Below are 18,488 nucleotides of genomic sequence, written 5' to 3' on the forward strand. Positions count from 1 at the left end.
TGAAATTTGAGAATAGAGAGGGAAATTCCGAAACCAACATTTTAAAGTAAGTTCAACAAGTTTAGAGAACAAGAATCAGTCAACCAGACGTCACTAAACACAGCCAACTCAGCAACCATGTTCGGATTACCACAACAAGAAGCCACTGAAGAAGAAAAGCAATTGCACCAACAACAAACGAATAGAACCATAGTAACTGCAGCTTACACCGCAGCATTACTATGGGCTTCCCCAATAGTTTGGCACTTTGTTAAGAAGCAATGGAAATAGGCATCCATGACTTCCATTATGTCCAATCATATACCTAATATATAGTAGGTAGTGCTACTCTCATTTCATGTAAATACATATATTTAATATTTTTCATATTTAGCAAAATTTTTTGAATTACCTTCCTTCCATTCAACTAATAAATTATAAACATCACCTTGATACTCTTATGTTACCACCAACTGAGGCAATGTCAAATATAGTAAGATCCATTAGGAACAATTGTGTGGTGTTGGACCTGCATCTACATTATAAGCAATCCAACAAATTAAGGAACGAAATAAAACACATCAATCTGATAACCAACGAGCTCTCCAAAATTTGTAACATATTGTACAATCGACCAACATTCTCATCGTTGCCAAGAGATATATCAAAATCAAAACCAAAACTAGAATTAGTCTTAGCTTCTTCAAACGTTAATATTTTGTCCCGAATATTGGCAAGTGTGAATGGCATTCAGATTCGTGACCAGATAAGCGATGAAGGAGCTAATTTACACTCAGAATTCGATTCAAATATTATCCCTCCCGATAAAGTAGATTTTCGTCTTAATGAGCTCTATAATAGTCTTAAATCTGGTTGGGCATCAAAAAAGGGCATAACTCAAAATGCGTTAATATCTCCTTGGGTCTTTAGTTCTATCTCACCCAGCATTCTAGACACGATTAATGACTATGAGGCTCCAATAATCACCCTGACTGATAATCTGGTTCAAGATCAGCATAAAAATGGATTGACTGAGACTGGATTCCTTGAAGGTGATGATTTCAACATTTCAACTACATTTATATCAGGTAATTCTGATATGCAAGAAACAACACTTGGTAACATTTTAAACTTATCTTCAACCTTTCATCGCAGTCTGGGAACTACTTCACCTACACTGAGAGCTTGGTTTCATGGCATTAATAACATCGATGTTCAGGATCCGGAGTCGCTTCAAAAAGAGAAGGAGAAATTGGATCTCCTGCTACATGGATTTTCAGGACTTTAGTATATTCATCACTATTGTCGTTAGAACGCCTTTCGGGATACTGGTTTATAGCACCAGCATTTTATATATTCTTCGATAAAATAAGACACTTAGTATTTTCTATTTTGGTACTCTAACTTCTTATGGATTATTCCAAGATGGAATGGACAAGATTTTACAAAGAATGGTCCTCCTGGAGTTCTAGACAATTGATACTGGTAGTAAAATCTAATATCTGTCACCTCGTTTGTATACTGAGGTCACATAAAATCCAAGAACTTGAAGGGTCCCTAAAAAAAAAAGAAAATATTTTCAAGAACATTAAAGTTTTATTTATCCTGATTTCTTCCTCTGGTTGGAACAGCAATAAAGTTAAAATGTATGTCTTTGAATTGGAAAGCTGATAGGGACAATAATTTCTTTGACATACCGAGACGCGTCAACTTGAGTAATAATTTGACTTGACGCGTTTACAAATTCAGCTCTTATATTTATTGTTCCATTAAGTAGTAGCTATGTAATTAGGATACTTTTCATAACCAACAAAACTCAGAGTTATACCTCACCGAACTTATGCCTACCGTTGTTGACAAGTCTGTCTTTGATTCCAGCGGGAAGACTCTCGTGTCTCTCACACCTGATAATAACTCATTGTGCGTGGCTAACAAAGTAGGATTGACTAAGATCCTGAAAATTAATAATCCAGAAGAGGAACCCGATATCTTAGATGTTGAAAAGGAAATTACCTCCATTCAATGTGACTCTCAATCCAGCTTTTTAATGACAACGCATAACGGAGATGCATATCGATATGATTTCAAAACTACAAAAGATCAATTGTTGGCAAGGTTCTCATTGCCTGTTCGTGATTGTACTGTAGTTCATGGTGGGAAGATGGGTGTGTTTGGCGGTGACGATCTAGAACTGACTTTGATTGAATTGGAGACTGACAACTTCAAAAAACATTCTATTACAGTCGATGAACAAATTTCACAGCTATCATACAGTTCGCAGACAAACATATTAGCTGTCTCTTTTATTAATGGTAAAATCGAATTTTTTTCATTAACCTCCACAATTCCAAATAAGATCCATGAATTACCAGGTTATATTATGAAAACCGAATATGACGATACATTCAAGGACAAACTTTTAACTAAGATGGTTGATGACTTTGACGACGACAGCGACTTAGATGACGATGAAGATACTAAAGTTACTGACCCAGAATTTTGTACAAACAACAGAGTATGTACAAGAGTCTCCTGGCACCCGAGAGGTCAGCATTTTGCCATCCCATGTGACGACAAATCAGTGAAGATTTTCAACATTAAGGATTATCTTCCAATTAAGACCTTGATAAACTCCTCAATAGCAGCCTCCAATTTTATTGATTTAAAATTTGATCCCTTACATGGAAATTATATCGCCGGGGTTGATCTTAATAACCAGGTGAATGTGTGGAATTGGGAAACTTCCACTGTCCATTACACAAAGAAGCTTAAGGAGCAGGTCACTAATATTGTATGGAGAGTACAACCAGATGGTAAAAGTTTAGACCTTATCTTGGGTACATGGACTGGTTCCATTGTTACAGTCCAAAGTGTGGCTGAATCCATTAAACTGACAACATCCATGCAAAACCTGGACGAATCTACTGATAAATCGACTGTTAAGAATAATTTATTCGTTGATTCTGATTCTGATAATGCTGATTCCATTCCATCGCATCAAACGCCAAATCTTGTTGATGGAGAAGCACATGAAGATGATGACGTTGATATTCATAATAGTGACACTGAAAATCTATTTACACAGGAAAATATTGAAAACAAGGAAGCGAAACGTAAATACGTATTTGAGGACGAAGGTGATGATTTCATAGATGATGATGACGGTGCAGGATACGTTCAAGCAAAGAGACCACATCTATCCAATGGAAAAATAGTAAGAGGTAATAATAGGTCTCAGCCAACTTATTCCGCAACTAGATTCCGTTACAAACCTGTATCACCTGGTGGGACTCCATTTGGTAATTCTGATAGGAGGTATTTGACAATGAACAATGTTGGATATGTGTGCACGGTTCGTAATAATGAACAACATAGTATAACCGTTTCATTTTTCGATATTGGGAAATATAGCGAATACCATTTTGAAGATTTATTTGGGTATGACGCTTGTTGTTTAACTGAAAATGGTGCCTTGTTTGCACAATCAAAATCTGGTCAATTGCATTATAAACCGCACGAAACCATGCATTCGAATTGGACGAAGCTGATTCCAATGCAACGTGGAGAAAAAATTACTTCAATTGCAGCAACGCCAAAGAGAGTATTCATTGGGACCTCGTTTGGATACCTAAGAACTTTTAATGAATACGGGGTCCCTTTGGCAATTGAGAAGACGATACCAATTGTAGCCCTAACTGCTCAGGATTTCAAGGTTTTCATCGTGCATTATTCGCTGTACCATGGAGTCTCATATTCTTTATTTGAGCAATCATCTACAATCAATAAATATTACCAGCGAGAATCCCCCCTACCCATTGCTTTACCTCAAGGTGACCCCGATGTTGATGAAGAATTTGATACCAAATTTTCAAACTTTAACCCAATTGGTGTCAAAAGTTTATTCTTTTCAAATTTTGGCGATCCATGTATTTTTGGTAACGATAACGTACTACTGGTATTGAATAAATGGAGATCGAATTTAGAAAGTAGATGGGTTCCTATGTTAGATACCGATATGGAAGTTTGGAAAATGGCAGGAGGCAAGAAAGATACTGATGTTCATGTTTGGCCACTAGGATTGAACTTTGATACAATGAATTGTATCCTTGTAAAAGGTAAACATGCATGGCCTGAGTTTCCTCTGCCGTTACCATCCGAAATGGAAGTTAGAATGCCAGTACTTGTTAAAAGCCAACTATTAGCTGAGCAGGAAAAGAAAGAAGAGCAGCAGTATGATGAGGATGCCAATAAAAACGAAGATAAAGAACTGACAGTGCCCGTTAATCTTGCGGCAGAAGAAGAGTCTTTGCGTTCTAAAGTCCTTTCTGATCTTCTCACGGATACATTAGCGGATAGTGGGGAAATATATGGAAATGAACAAGAAATATTGACCGCCTTGTCAGGTGCATATGATAAAGCTATACTGCGATTGTTTGCAGTGGCCTGTTCTGACCAAAATGCTGACAAGGCACTTTCTCTTGTCCAAGAATTAAAACAAGACAGAGCATTAAATGCTGCAGTTAAAATATCCGAAAGGGCTGAGATGATGGGATTGGTAAAGAAAATCAATGACATGCGTGAAGCAAGATTTGATCAACAGATGAACAATATGTAGATTATATAAAAATTAAATTCCGCTGTATTGAATAGACGAACCTCTAATTCTGTTCAAATCCGATTTGGGCGGCTAAGTTTTTTTTGAAAACTTCAACATTCGTAGTAGACGATCTGAAAAAATTTCAAATTTTGAGATGAGATGCTCATAGACACCAAATATTCAGAAAATTTGTACTATATAGTTTTAAGATAGTTAAACAAAAAGAAGAAGTAAGAGACAATTTTCCAAGACTCCAATAGCAGATATCGCAGAAATTATGGCAGAGCATACCCAAGCTGGAAGGAAGAAAAGAAGCAGGGAAGAAGCGACTAAACCTACAGCAGATGAAGAAATTACAGATCCCTCCTCTAACGAAGAAGATGAAGAATTGAGTCAAGAAGAAGTGGCGGTAGACGAACAGTTGGAATCTGATGAAGAATTTGAAGGAGAAAATCCAGCTGACAAAAGGAGAAGACTGGCAAGACAATATCTGGACAATTTAAAGGCAGAAGCAAATGATATAATGGCCGAGAAAGAAGAGGGTTTTGCTGGTGAAAACGCAAACAGAGAAGTCGATGATTATAACAACTTTGATGCTGGAGATATGGATAAGGATATTATTGCTTCAAGACTGAAGCAGGATGTAGCCGAACAGCAAGGTCGTGTTTACAGATTCATTGCAGATAACCTTCTTCTTTCAGAAGCTAAAACTACATTTACAAGAGTTGGTGATAAGAATCTAACCTCCTTAAGTTGTTACCAACCAGATTTGAAGAAGTTCAATTATGAATCTCAACAAGTAAGCAACAAGAATAAAGACAAAATATTTGCATATACTGTCAGTAAAGATATGCAACTGACAAAGTACGATGTGACCGATTTTAAGCAGAGACCAAAAGTAATGAAGTATGCAAAAGGTGGTATTAGGTTTACCCCAGTTTCCAATCAACAATATGAAAATACAACCGAAGGACATTATGACGAAATTTTGACCGTGGCAGCATCACCAGACGGTAAATACGTAGTAACAGGTGGTAGAGATAGAAAACTTATTGTGTGGAGTACAGAATCTCTTGCACCCATTAAAGTTATTCCAACCAAAGACCGCCGAGGAGAAGTATTATCTCTCGTATTCAGGAAAAACAGTGACGAACTTTATGCTTCCTGCGCCGACTACAAGATCAGAACATATTCTATTAAACAATTTTCACAACTAGAGACGCTATATGGACATCATGACATTGTTGTTGATATTTCAGCATTGAGTATGGAGAGATGTGTGACAGTCGGTGCCCGTGATAGAACTGCTATGCTTTGGAAAATTCCAGATGAGACACGTTTAACCTTTAGAGGAGGGGATGATCCTGAGAAGTTATTGAAAAGGTGGTTGAAGAATAATGCCGTTGGACAAGAAGATGGCGAGTTAAAATATCCAGATAAATCAGAAGCCCCACTTTTTTTTACTGAAGGTAGCATTGATGTTGTGAGCATGATTGATGACAGTCATTTTATCACTGGTTCTGATAATGGGAATTTGTCACTTTGGTCACTTGCCAAAAAGAAGCCTATTTTTATTGAGAGGGCTGCTCATGGTTTGATACCATTACCTGATTCCACAGAAATATCAGGTGAGGCCAATAAGGAAGTTAGGGAGAGACAACTGCAAGAAAAGAAACTATTACAACCTTTCTGGATTACTGCAATTTATGCTATTCCATATTCAAATGTTTTTATTTCAGGGTCCGCAAATGGTTCATTGAAGGTCTGGAAAATCAAAGAAAACTTGAGAGAATTCGAGCTGCTTGGAGAATTACCAAATTGTAAAGGTGTAGTGACTAAGATACAGGCGGTTGAAGCAGGAAGACATAACAGAGAAACATTCCGTATATTAGCCAGTGTGAGTAAAGAACATAGATTAGGAAGATGGTTTCCAAAGATACCAGGTGGAAGAAACGGTATCTTTTCAGCGGTAATAGAACAAACTGGATTCTAACTTCAATTGAGTAACTATTTATACACCAATTAATATCGTGTCATATATAGCAAGCACTGTATAATAGAAAATGCGCATTTTGAAAATATATTAATGAGTACTGGACTTTAAATTCAAGGGTTGTCCATGTACTAACTTTCTGTCACTAGCCAAATATAATATTTAATTTATAAACCATAAATGTGCCTCTCATTCCCTTTAAACAGAGCTAAATGACTAACTTCAAAAACTCCAGCCAAAGATAACTTTGTAGATATAAAAATATTTGTGGCCAAATCTTCTTCCAATATCTTTGTTGATTCTGTTTCATTTTTTCTTCTTCTTTACACCTATTTGTATTTGATTCATGAAAAAATGCTTTACAGGTTTTATAAGGTTACTGAAAATTTCAGTTTTGCAATTATGACTCCATGGCCAAGCTGGTTAAGGCGTGCGACTGTTAATCGCAAGATCGTGAGTTCAATCCTCACTGGGGTCGTTTTTTTTGGAAGTTTTCCGATCCACACGTTGTGATACCCACTCATATTCAACCACACTCCTGTGGGCGCCACATTCCAATACCATATGCACATTTTTGTCTCCCATCCCTAGCAAATTAACCAGTTTCCTCAATCTTAACACATCACACAAAAAAATATGTATGTAACGTTATTTCCATGTGGAGACCAATCTCCCTCGTAGATGATTGAATTATCAAACAAAAGCAATTAGATAATAATACTATTATAGTTTTAATACGATATATAAAAATAATGCAATGAGTTATATCAAAATAATAAATACAACAGAAATTAAGAATAGGAAAAAATTGAATTTATGCAGATTGTTCTTGATTGGTATTGGCAATTGCCTTTTCACCGCCAACTTCATGGAGTTCAATACCTGCTGATGATGACCCTGAGGATCCAATTCCATTATTATTCATGCTAACTTGTTCATGGTCATCACCACTATGCAAATTGTCGGTATCAACCCCCCACTCGTAATAGTCTCTTCTCACTTCGACATAATCGTAGGCAAATTCACCTATTTGGTCTTCATCCAACCCACGTGCTTCTGCCTCCTCTGTGACTCTCAATTGCAGTCCAGGAATTTTATCAATAATGAAACAGATAAGGGCTGTGACCACAGCACAATAACCAACAGTAGCTGCAATATATGCGATTTGTTTATACATCTGCTTCCAGTTATGTGTTAACCAACCACCTTCATGTCTTGTTGTCCCGTCCATACCGATAATCCAATCAGCAGCAAATAATGCATTAAAGATGAGACCAACTATTCCAGCGATACCATGTTCAGCCAATAGATCAAGAGAATCGTCCACTTTCAAGTAATATTTAATCTTGGTGGCAAAATTACAAACAATCCCTGATATTATACCTTGAATAAAAGATCCATATAATGTTATGCAACCAGAACTTGGTGTTGCAGCCACGAGACCACAAATAATACCTGAACATAACCCAACGGTGGACCATTTCTTCTCTGATCTATAATCTAAAAGACACCACGTCATACCACCAGTGGCAGCGCTAATGTTTGTATTCATAAAGGCATACACGGATCGAAGATTTGGGGATAATGAACTTGCTGAGTTGAATAACAGCCAACCAAACCATAAGACAGAAGTACCCAAAGTGACCATGGAAACATTATGTGGTCTGAAATTTATTAATAAACTTTCTTTACGTCTTCCTAGGAAAATGGAGTAAACAAATCCTGCCACTGCACTCAAAATTTCCACGGGACCACCTCCTGCCCAATCAAGAACCCCCCATTGATATGCCCATCCACCGGGGGCCCATATCCAATAACAGATGGGGCAATACACCAACGTGGCAAATATAAATATGAATACCATATGAGGAAACAATCTACCTCTTTCAGCGGTAGCACCTGCCACGATGCTCAATGCTACACACATAAATGTCATCTCGAAAGATGCGAATGCGATTTCTGGATAAACATCATCAGAACCCTCTATCTTCCCATAAACATTTCTAAATCCAAATGAGTTTAAATCTCCAATGAATTTATTATTTGTGGCGGTATGACTGAATGCTAATGAATAACCCCAAAAATACCATTGTACCATTCCTACTAAAGTGGCCATTAATACGACCCAAATTAAAGATAGGGCGGATTTCCTTCTCGCCAGGCCTGAATATAGGAATCCTAGACCTGGAACCATGAAGAAGACTAGTGCTGTCCCAATGACAAGGAATGCCACTGTGGATCCATCATATTCTTCTGTCCATAGGTATCCGTTTCCACGACCCATCTAATATTATGATCAGTAATTAGTTTTTTTTATAATTAAGTTTTTTGAATGAAATATGATTGTATCAATAATCTTTTTTTGGATTAAAAAACTGGGAATAAATGAAGGATATTATTAATGTCGTATGCAGACGGAATTATTTTTATTTTTTTCCTATTGTCTTGCTCTTTTCTTTTTTTTTCCTCGAGAATAATATGATCAATGAGTAAATTCCATAGAGTTTAGAAGTGAGACTTTATATGGGGTTCCCTTTAACAAAAAGATTAAATTGCAGGTTTGTTTATGAGTATTAGGCAAATAAGGGACCTTTTCTTGAAGGTCTTTAAGTAGTTCATGATATTATTGCTTATATAGAAGCCAAGCTTACAAGATTGTTAGCGGTAGAAGAGGAATCGCGCAGAAGGGAGGGGGGGTGAAAAAGTCTATCTTGAAGAATAGTAAGTAACTTCTCCGGCTCCGAATCTGATGGGATGGAAAACTAAACAAATGGAAAATCTTATCGTATTCCCGTGCTCGAATTAGAGCCAGACGATTCCACAGATAAGAGAGAATATGGCAATTACCCGCAAAAAACAGCCCAAGATGGTTGGGTGTGATAAATAATTAGTCTCTATCGATAAGGCACTCCCCTCTGATTGGTCGAGGGATGTGGTAAGCAGAAATCAAATGCCGCGGGGGCTTCTTTTTTCTTTTCAATGTTGTGTTTTGGTGGCGGAGAACAATCTCCGCTGAGGTTAACCGATCATCGGCCAGAAAAAGTCGCCCACCAGAATGTGTCAAAAAATATGGACATGACTCGCTCTGAGTCAACTTAGCTAAGCATGGGTATTACGTAACTGCAAATTTATCATATATAAACCCCCGACACCAAAATAAGACTGACGAATTAAAGTAAATTTGCAAAAAGTTATCTTTGAAATGAGTATATAGTCTATTAATAATAGGAAATCAGGAGTTAATGTCTATTTCTTCCTAAGCAAAACAAAATAAAGCCACCGCATGATCTCTACGTAGTATTTAACAGTAGTCTTCACTGAGAAAGGAGTTCTTCTCAAACTGCTCGGACTTAAATATTTTCATCATAGAGTAACCGATTGGAAATGGAATCTCTTGAGTGTCCCTAGAGTTCGACACGGGCTTCATTTCATTCAATGGATTTAAAAACCGTTTGAGATTCCTGTTATGGATATCCCTTACAATGGTCCATTTCACTTTAAAGGCCTTCCCATATTTTTCGTTGTTTTCCCACATATCTTTGGTATCTAAATTGGATAAAACATCAGATGTCATCTCTGCCACTCCACAAAATTTTCCTGAACCATTGATTGAAAAAAAGAGAAATATCTTACCATTAGGTTTCAAGTTTCTATAAGCGTTTGATAACCTCTTATTCCCAAAATGAGTTGACGACCAAATGTTATTGTAAAATGATTTTTTAATGTGTGCCAAATTCGTTGATTTTATAACAAAAAATTGGGACTCATCTGGAATATTAATCCAAGTTGGAATTATAGCTATGCAATTGTTATTGGTATTATATTTTGAATTATTTTTATTAACATGTGTATTTGTGGGTGCATAGTTTTCGTTCCAATCTGTATTGTAAGAAAACTTATTGTTTTCTTGCGCTTGAACTTTGTAATCTTTGTTGAAACTGTAAAACTGCGTCGAGGGAAAATTATCTTGGTTGAATGTCAGAGTTGATAACGTTCTAGGTTTGTAATCTTGTTCAGTGTGGGGTACAGTATAGTCGTCGACTAAGGTCAAGGGGTCAAAAATTAAAGACATCGAGGAGGTAGAAGACGACCGATTGGTGAACTCTTTCTCATAACTTGATTTCAACCAATTTCCATTCTGCGTACTGTACCTAGTGCAATCATTGGTATCGCTGCTTGTATTGTTCTTTGTTTTTGGAATAAAGGAGTTGAAAGCAATTTCCAAATCTCTTAATGAGTCTTCTAGTGTTCTAATCGAAATGGAGTCATTACCGACAAATGATAGTGGTTCAATAGTTGGGTTAAATTCAGTAGCGTACATCACAAAATCCGTTTGCACTTGTCTAATTATGACTTTCTTAGTTGTCAACTAAACAGGACGTTCCTTGTAGTTTGCCACCTGTTTGTTCCCTTTTTTATATAAATAGAGTCACTTGTTTCTCCAACTGAAATAGCCGCCCACCCTTTTGGAAACTCAAAATCCGTGCACTGCTGCCGGCTGTGCGGATTTTCAGATAATATAAGAATAAAAATATACACTATACCAAATGTCACTGGCATCGTTTCCAAGTTTATATGAGATCCTACTATGATATTCTAGTTACAACTATAAAATCATGGATGGAAAACTTGACTATTGGGGAGCACATGTTAAATCAAGGGTGAATTTGGATACTATAAATATGATGTGTGCGAAAATCAAAACAATCGCGTAAAACGCGTTGTGAGGATACTAAACTAATTGAACCAAAAGTTATTCATTAAGGACAAACAACTTGAAATTTTTCAAGTTTATACACTTGCTACCAAAATTAATTGTTCCCTTATATCCTCGCCGTGTTAGAACAGCATTTACATGATCCAAGAAGAGTTATGGCACCCGCTCAAAAGAGAGATATAGCAGAATATTTGTTTGGAGAACTTAATAAACAAGGAGATGTCATTCAATCGAATAACCAAGAAAGGCAACTACTGTCGTCTGCCTTGCAAGAAATTTTGAAAAAGATTTTGCTAGAGGCCAATGAAATTGCGAAAGCTGAACATTCTGAAGCGGTCATGCCTGTTCATTTGGAGGAGGCAACAAGAATTGTCTTGAATAAGTAAGTAAATATATCAGCATCATCATCTTTGATAGAATCATAGCATATAATAAAGTCTTTTTTTTTTTCTTATATATTTTCTTCTGTCCATCTTCTTCTATTTTCATTTTTTTAAGTACTAATATGAGATGGAAAAAACTAGCCGAGTTTAGATATTAGTAGTTAACAACTAGCAATTTGTCATCATTAGCTAAACTGATAATGGAGAGGAACACCAAGTTCAGAAAATTGACAATATGATATGGAGAAGGCACCTCTCAACGGGACAAGGATACAAGAAGATTTCCATTGTGGGCTCTGGTCCAGCTGGATTTTTTACTGCATATCATTTATTAAACAAATCAAAAATCCCCATACATGTGACAGTATGGGAGAAACTGCCAACACCGTTTGGATTAAGTAGATATGGCGTTGCCCCTGATCATCCGGAGGTGAAGAACTGTGAAGAAACATTTACAGAATGTGCTCGAAAGTTTATCTCTGATAAACACCATAAATTTGAATTCATTGGTGGAGTAGAAATCGGTAACCAAATAAAACTGAAAGATTTATTAAAATCGCAAGATGCAGTAGTGTTAAGTTATGGATGTACGGGAGATAAGAAACTACATATACCTGGTGAAACAGACACGAGCGGTGTTTTTAGCAGTAGAAATTTTGTCAATTGGTATAATGGACATCCTGATATTGCGCAGGATCCCAAATTATTAGATTTTGAATGGTCTAAGGTTAAAAATATAGGAATTATTGGGAATGGTAACGTTGCCATGGATATCGCTCGTATACTTTTGAGTAATAGAATAGATGCTATCTGGAAACATACTGATATTTCTTCTGTTGCACTTGAGTGTCTAAGGAATGCACCTATCGAAAATGTTAAGATTATTGGTAGAAGAGATTTTGTTCATTCTAAATTTACCAATAAAGAATTAAGAGAACTATGGCAATTGGAAAGATACGGAATATTCGGTAAAATTGATAAAGAGTATTTCCATGATGGCATGTTCGATTTATCACAATTTGATCGTGCTTTCAAGCGTAGGGTAGAAATGTGTTCCGAATATCTGAAACCATTTACTCAGAGGAAAAAAAACTTCAAGAAATTCCCAATACCTTCACCTTCAGATGTTTATGATAAACGGACCTGGGAGCTTGACTATCTATTAAGTCCCATAAAAATAAATAAATGCCCACAGACTTCCAGGCTTGAGTCCTTAACTTTATCTCACAATAAATTAGCTCTACCAGAAAACAAAGTAATCAAAGACGAAGAGAAGGCTGATGTTGAATATCCTATGGATCTTTTAATCACTTCTCTCGGCTATGCAGGGATCCCACTAGAAGAGTTCAATGCATTGGGGATTGGTTTTGAAAGGGGACATGTGGCAAACAAGCAGGGACGTGTCTTAACTACAACAAATGATTTATATCCGAAATTATACGCATCGGGTTGGATTAGAAAGGGAAGTCAGGGAGTCATTGCCTCAACAATGGAAGATGCATTTGAGGTAGGTGATAGAGTTATTCAAGATTTATTTGTTCAGCCTTCAACAACAGAATCTTTTGACATCAATCTTGGTAAAATAAGACACACTACATGGGCTGATTGGGAGAGGATAAATAGGCAGGAATTAAAAAATGGAAAAGAAGAAGGAAAGAAAAGGACGAAATTTTTGTCAATTGAAGATATAATGAATAGTATTAAAAGTTGAAAATGTTTAGTCCCATAAAGTTTATAGATTGTGACATAATATTACCATTATAGTATTATATGAAAGCAAGGACACTTCGCGTCGCAGCGAGTTTTTCTAAGAACCAATGAACGTCGCGGGAAAACTACTCGTTCATTACGAATTTGGTTTCTCGGGGTATAGAAACAGATTCATCAATTCATCAACTATCCCTCTAATACCAGTTTAAAGGGCATAGTATAGAAAGTGAACAACCATTCGCAGCAATGATCTTCAAACGTGCATTGTCAACCCTTATACCTCCTAAAGTTGTGTCAGTGAAACATTTAACTGCTGCTCCCAATGCTAAGAGAATCAATAATGTTGTAGGCTTCTATAAGCTACTTCCACAAGGACCAGCACCAAAGATTAACAATCTATCAGGACCACTTGGAAGATACAAAGCTAAGTACTATGACGGGGAAAATGCATCAGGAAAGCCCCTTTTACATCTAATTGGTGCTATCGTTGTTCTTGGTTATTCTATGGAATACTATTTCCATTTGAGACATCATAAGAATGGTGAGGGTGAACATTGAAGAGATCGTACATCTTCCTATTTTACAAGGCTGATGATAAACTATAATTTTGAGGCTGAAGGGGAAACTTTGATCAATAATTGGCACAATTACACATACAAATACAAATACGAAATATATATTCTTCTAAAAAGAAAATTGATAACAAGTTTAAAAAGATGCGTTCGTTTATTTTATATGATTACATATTTGATATAGTATTAGACTTCACTGATGTACATAACTTGGGTCCCTCTTAGAAATACGTCGCTGTTATAAGTCCTTAGGAGACCATTTGATGCATTTTCATAATGTTCGGTAGCACTTGAAAGAGCAACATTCATAAATCCGTCGATTGATTCTAATCTTCCATTATATAGCATTCCGGAGTACAACTTCACGTTTACTGGTTTGCCGATAATATTGGATAAAAATTGTGTTGAGACACTGGTACTTTCTGTTTTAGCGGACATTGCTATATTTTTAATCTTGTGTATTATTTGCCTAGCTTATTGCTGGTGTTGTTTTGCTGTTTCTCGATGTTGTATCTTCAATAAAGATACTTTCATACCGATTATTAGATAGCTTTATTATACATGAAAGAATTCCAAAAGAATTGTTTCCAAATGAAAACAATTTGTTACCCGGACTTTCCGAGACATGGTCAGCGGCTAAGAAATCATATAGTTGACGTTACATAAACACCTAATTTTAACATGTAAGGGAGTTCGTTTATAGTGGTTTATCAAATGTACCACCCTAATGAAATGTCATTTATAGAAGTACCAATAAAAAGCAAAAATTAGCTTTTTTTGTACTGGTGTGGGATTTAGTGTGGTACAACAGTTCTTGCTTATTGAGGGGGACAAATAAGAATACAGGATATCTTTTTATCTAAGATCATTTTTATGAGGGTTTACAAAATTGTTTGGGGTTCATTTTACTATGGATGGCTAACTTATAGTTAAGTGTTCAGTTAGCAAGCAGCAACATTGCAGCATTTCAGCAGACCCTTAAATAAAGAAGGAAGGGTGTGTTAGTAACCAATATTCTTAAAACCATGTTTTAAGCTTTGGTGATACCCTAATTATTGAATATAGTACACCTCTTTCTGATACTAGAAAGGGTCATGTGCCAGTTGAGTTAAGAAGATATGGTTTCTGTACAGAGAGTTACATTAATAGAGTTTTTAATGCAGTACTATTATCATGATACAAATATATATACATAATTCGTATGAACCTCCAATATTCAAATCTTCAGTATTAGTGGAGGTGAAGAGATCGAACGCCTGCTAATGAAGAATTACACTAGAAATATAAGTTGTTCCCCTTTCATGATCAGATCTATTCCGTTAACTGTTCGGCCATGATTCATATTATTGGCTTTAACTATTTACATGCTCTAGATTTAATGAATATCTTTTAGTTCTGGTTGAGAATACATTTTCAATTTCTTATTGCCCACCCTTAATAGATATTCAATGGTAGTAAAGTCCTTTCTTTGTAGATTTTTATGCTTACCAAATTCAGAATGAATATAATCGATAAAGTGCGGTCTCGTTTCTACCGGTTTTTTCATTGCAGCTCTTATGCATTGTCTATAAAAATGGATTACATCTTGTTGAATGCCCCTAAGTCTTGCCACCATTGTTCTTTTCAATAACCAAATATGACCTTATTCTTGGTTTTGTTGCCACAAGAAATGTTTTTTGAATGTCAGCTTGAACAGACTTTTGAACTGCTTGCTAATACTCTTGTGTCCAAAAGACTCCTTTTCAATCGCCTGCGAATTCTCTGTTGTGATCTCCTATGCCGCTAAAAAATTTAGATTTCCTTAACCGCTTTAAAAGATAGAACAAAGAACCCCTACGTACTTACCATCACGATCTACTCAATATACAAGGGAAGGCATAGAAAAAGTCTATACTATTATCTAAGGCAAACATTAAGCTATGTGTTAAATGTTGTTTTGAAAAAGATTGTTGAAATGCAACCAATTATTGTTGAATGGATGACTTTTTCAGCCTTATCCGTTCATAGCCGTGGATTACCGAAATGGAGAACCTGGGCGGCTATTACGTTCTCATATTCAAGTAGTGATCGGTTATTCACGGAATGATGACCCTGGCATTTTCGATGTTTACAAAACGTCCCAATTGACACCTGATCTATCACGTTCACAACTACCTCCATTTATGTTTCAACAACTATTAAAATGAGTCAAATAATCAGTTTGCTTCTAATTGTTGGACCTTTGCTTGGTTTTTGTCTCTCACTTAGGACTTACAAATATTACTATAACTAGAGAAGTGTTTATTTAAAAGAAAATATATCATTTAAAGTAAAATGTTGACAGTTCCACTTTCCCAAGAATTAATAGGTAACTATAATAGTTTCCAACCAAATACTACTACTGCAAGAGATGGTATCCCATTTGGGGAGTATCTATTACAGAGAATCTTAACAGCTGGTACAAAATCAATATTTGGGGTCCCAGGTGATTTTAACCTTTCTTTATTGGAATACCTCTATACTCCAAGTTTAATCTCTCAGGGTCTCAGATGGATTGGGACATGTAATGAACTGAATGCTGCCTATGCTGCCGATGGTTATTCTCGTTATTCAAATAAAATGAGTTGTCTAATTACTACTTACGGAGTGGGTGAACTAAGTGCCATGAATGGGGTTGCCGGTGCCTTTGCGGAAGACGTTAAGGTTTTACATATTGTTGGTGTCACTCGTTCAGTTGACTCTCGTTCTGATGACTACCATACACGTAACATACATCATTTAGTACCAAAGTTGAAAGATTCAAACTTTATTGGGCCTAATCATAGAGTCTATTCAGAAATGGTAAGGGATAAATTAGCCTGTTCTGTGGCATATTTAGACAATATTGAGACAGCTTGTGATGAAGTTGATAAAGTCATTTTTGACATCTATAAATATTCAAAGCCTGGCTATATCTTTGTTCCCGCTGATTTTTCAGATATGTTGGTTAACCCCTCCAATTTAGTTTCTAATCCGGTAATCACTTTGGAAAATGCCATCCCTGAGGTTCCATCATTGGAATTGGAAGAAGTTACACAACTTTTACTACAATGCATTTATGACAGTAAAACCCCAGCTATTATTGGAGATGTACTGACTGATAGATTTGGATGTGCCCCAGAATTAAATAAATTGATCAAGATGACGTCAATGTGGAATTTTTCAACAGTTATGGGCAAATCAGTTATTGATGAATCAAACCCAAAATATATGGGTCTATATAATGGGAATGAAGGTATTTGTTCAGTCACTGAAAGATTTTTACAATGTGATTTGGTTTTACACTTTGGTATTAACGTAAACGAGATTAATAATGGTCATTACACTTATAAATATAATGAAAATGCCAAAATAGTTGAATTACATCCTGAGTATGTCAGATTCTTTGACTTTAAGATTAATGAAGAAAAGCTCTTTAAAGGTGTCCATTTTGTTCCTATTTTGAAGAGATTGTTAGAGAAACTTGAGCCAACAAATTTAAACTTCAACTATCCAACTAACGTAGCACGATTCTCTCAAGAAGAAATTTGTTTACCACAGGAGTCCTCGTCAGAACTTAAAGTTACGCAAACCCATTTACAAAATAAGATCCCTAGTTACTTTAATGATGGAGACGTTGTGGTTTGTGAAACAGGTTCATTTCAATTTGCACTTCGTGATTTTATCTTTCCTTCTCAATTGAAATATATATCGCAAGGTTTTTTTCTTTCCATTGGAATGGCCTTACCTGCCTCAATGGGCGTTGGTATTGCAATGCAAGATTTCCCCAAATCTCATTTAATTGCTAATGGAAAAGAACATTCATATCAGCCAAGATTAATTTTATTTGAGGGTGATGGTGCAGCTCAAATGACCGTACAAGAATTAACAACTATGCTACGTAACAAGATCCCAATTGAAATTATCCTTTTGAATAATAATGGGTATACGATCGAAAGAGCTATAAAGGGACCAACGAGAAGTTATAATGATATTATGCCTTGGAAATGGACTAAATTATTTGAGGCCTTTGGTGACTTCGATAATAAGTATACCATGAATACATTAGTTGAGACTCGTTCAGAATTGGATCGTATTTTGGAAGACTTGAAGTATAAGAAGAGAGATAATTTAATAGAACTACTAGAAGTTAAATTGGATGTTATGGATTTCCCAAAGCAGTTACAATCTATGGTGGATGCAGCAGCCTTCAAAAGAAGTAAAAAATAAATACAATTACCAAACTATATATTATGTAGGTACTAAGTAATTAAACACAAATTATTTTGACGTTGATTAACTTAAAATTTAAAATGGCGGGTGAAAGACAGGTAACCAAATATTTTATTTGCGCCACGGTGGTTTGAAAAATTTCAATTCACGAAAGAAAAATATAAAAGGCGGCAACATTTCGGCCATTCCTTTCCTTGTCCGAATTTTTTCTTCCTTCGCTAACAAACAAGACAAATTTAGAATTTTAATATCTTTAAAACGAATTAATAAATTCAAATTTTATTCTAAAAAGGACAAAAATCTCATC

General features: G+C 35.9%; 12 protein-coding genes and 1 non-coding gene across 13 annotated transcripts; 9 read left to right on the plus strand and 4 right to left on the minus strand.

The window, feature by feature from the left end:
* Positions 1-117: 117 nt before the first annotated feature.
* TOM5 (Tom5p) lies at positions 118-270 on the plus strand (the record flags this gene model as incomplete). The annotated part of the gene is made up of 1 exon (XM_003674063.1): positions 118-270. The coding sequence occupies one exon, from the start codon at positions 118-120 to the stop codon at positions 268-270; it is 153 nt and encodes a 50-aa protein (XP_003674111.1).
* Positions 271-439: 169 nt separating this feature from the next.
* Positions 440-1,267, plus strand: MSS18 (Mss18p; the record flags this gene model as incomplete). The annotated part of the gene is made up of 1 exon (XM_003674064.1): positions 440-1,267. The coding sequence occupies one exon, from the start codon at positions 440-442 to the stop codon at positions 1,265-1,267; it is 828 nt and encodes a 275-aa protein (XP_003674112.1).
* A 552-nt stretch (positions 1,268-1,819) lies between these two features.
* On the plus strand, positions 1,820-4,594 carry CTF4 (chromatin-binding protein CTF4; the record flags this gene model as incomplete). The annotated part of the gene is made up of 1 exon (XM_003674065.1): positions 1,820-4,594. One exon carries the CDS (start codon positions 1,820-1,822, stop codon positions 4,592-4,594), a length of 2,775 nt encoding a protein of 924 aa, XP_003674113.1.
* Positions 4,595-4,853: 259 nt separating this feature from the next.
* RRP9 (ribosomal RNA-processing protein RRP9) lies at positions 4,854-6,569 on the plus strand (the record flags this gene model as incomplete). Its single annotated transcript, XM_003674066.1, has 1 exon — positions 4,854-6,569. The coding sequence occupies one exon, from the start codon at positions 4,854-4,856 to the stop codon at positions 6,567-6,569; it is 1,716 nt and encodes a 571-aa protein (XP_003674114.1).
* Positions 6,570-6,973: 404 nt separating this feature from the next.
* Positions 6,974-7,047, plus strand: NCAS0Atrna7N. The gene has a single exon. It is a non-coding gene; the product is annotated as a tRNA-Asn (tRNA).
* Positions 7,048-7,383: 336 nt separating this feature from the next.
* Positions 7,384-8,853, minus strand: MEP3 (ammonium permease MEP3; the record flags this gene model as incomplete). The annotated part of the gene is made up of 1 exon (XM_003674067.1): positions 7,384-8,853. One exon carries the CDS (start codon positions 8,851-8,853, stop codon positions 7,384-7,386), a length of 1,470 nt encoding a protein of 489 aa, XP_003674115.1.
* Positions 8,854-9,870: 1,017 nt separating this feature from the next.
* On the minus strand, positions 9,871-10,890 carry PHO92 (mRNA-binding phosphate metabolism regulator; the record flags this gene model as incomplete). Its single annotated transcript, XM_003674068.1, has 1 exon — positions 9,871-10,890. The coding sequence occupies one exon, from the start codon at positions 10,888-10,890 to the stop codon at positions 9,871-9,873; it is 1,020 nt and encodes a 339-aa protein (XP_003674116.1).
* A 551-nt stretch (positions 10,891-11,441) lies between these two features.
* On the plus strand, positions 11,442-11,672 carry WIP1 (Wip1p; the record flags this gene model as incomplete). The annotated part of the gene is made up of 1 exon (XM_003674069.1): positions 11,442-11,672. The coding sequence occupies one exon, from the start codon at positions 11,442-11,444 to the stop codon at positions 11,670-11,672; it is 231 nt and encodes a 76-aa protein (XP_003674117.1).
* A 232-nt stretch (positions 11,673-11,904) lies between these two features.
* ARH1 (NADPH-adrenodoxin reductase) lies at positions 11,905-13,380 on the plus strand (the record flags this gene model as incomplete). Its single annotated transcript, XM_003674070.1, has 1 exon — positions 11,905-13,380. The coding sequence occupies one exon, from the start codon at positions 11,905-11,907 to the stop codon at positions 13,378-13,380; it is 1,476 nt and encodes a 491-aa protein (XP_003674118.1).
* Positions 13,381-13,625: 245 nt separating this feature from the next.
* ATP17 (F1F0 ATP synthase subunit f) lies at positions 13,626-13,937 on the plus strand (the record flags this gene model as incomplete). The annotated part of the gene is made up of 1 exon (XM_003674071.1): positions 13,626-13,937. One exon carries the CDS (start codon positions 13,626-13,628, stop codon positions 13,935-13,937), a length of 312 nt encoding a protein of 103 aa, XP_003674119.1.
* Positions 13,938-14,137: 200 nt separating this feature from the next.
* Positions 14,138-14,389, minus strand: LSM6 (U4/U6-U5 snRNP complex subunit LSM6; the record flags this gene model as incomplete). The annotated part of the gene is made up of 1 exon (XM_003674072.1): positions 14,138-14,389. The coding sequence occupies one exon, from the start codon at positions 14,387-14,389 to the stop codon at positions 14,138-14,140; it is 252 nt and encodes an 83-aa protein (XP_003674120.1).
* A 937-nt stretch (positions 14,390-15,326) lies between these two features.
* On the minus strand, positions 15,327-15,566 carry SDH6 (Sdh6p; the record flags this gene model as incomplete). Its single annotated transcript, XM_003674073.1, has 1 exon — positions 15,327-15,566. One exon carries the CDS (start codon positions 15,564-15,566, stop codon positions 15,327-15,329), a length of 240 nt encoding a protein of 79 aa, XP_003674121.1.
* Positions 15,567-16,264: 698 nt separating this feature from the next.
* Positions 16,265-18,178, plus strand: ARO10 (phenylpyruvate decarboxylase ARO10; the record flags this gene model as incomplete). Its single annotated transcript, XM_003674074.1, has 1 exon — positions 16,265-18,178. The coding sequence occupies one exon, from the start codon at positions 16,265-16,267 to the stop codon at positions 18,176-18,178; it is 1,914 nt and encodes a 637-aa protein (XP_003674122.1).
* Positions 18,179-18,488: the final 310 nt, after the last annotated feature.

The sequence above is a fragment of the Naumovozyma castellii genome, chromosome 1 (genome assembly GCF_000237345.1).
Source record: "Naumovozyma castellii chromosome 1, complete genome".
NCBI lineage: Eukaryota > Fungi > Ascomycota > Saccharomycetes > Saccharomycetales > Saccharomycetaceae > Naumovozyma > Naumovozyma castellii.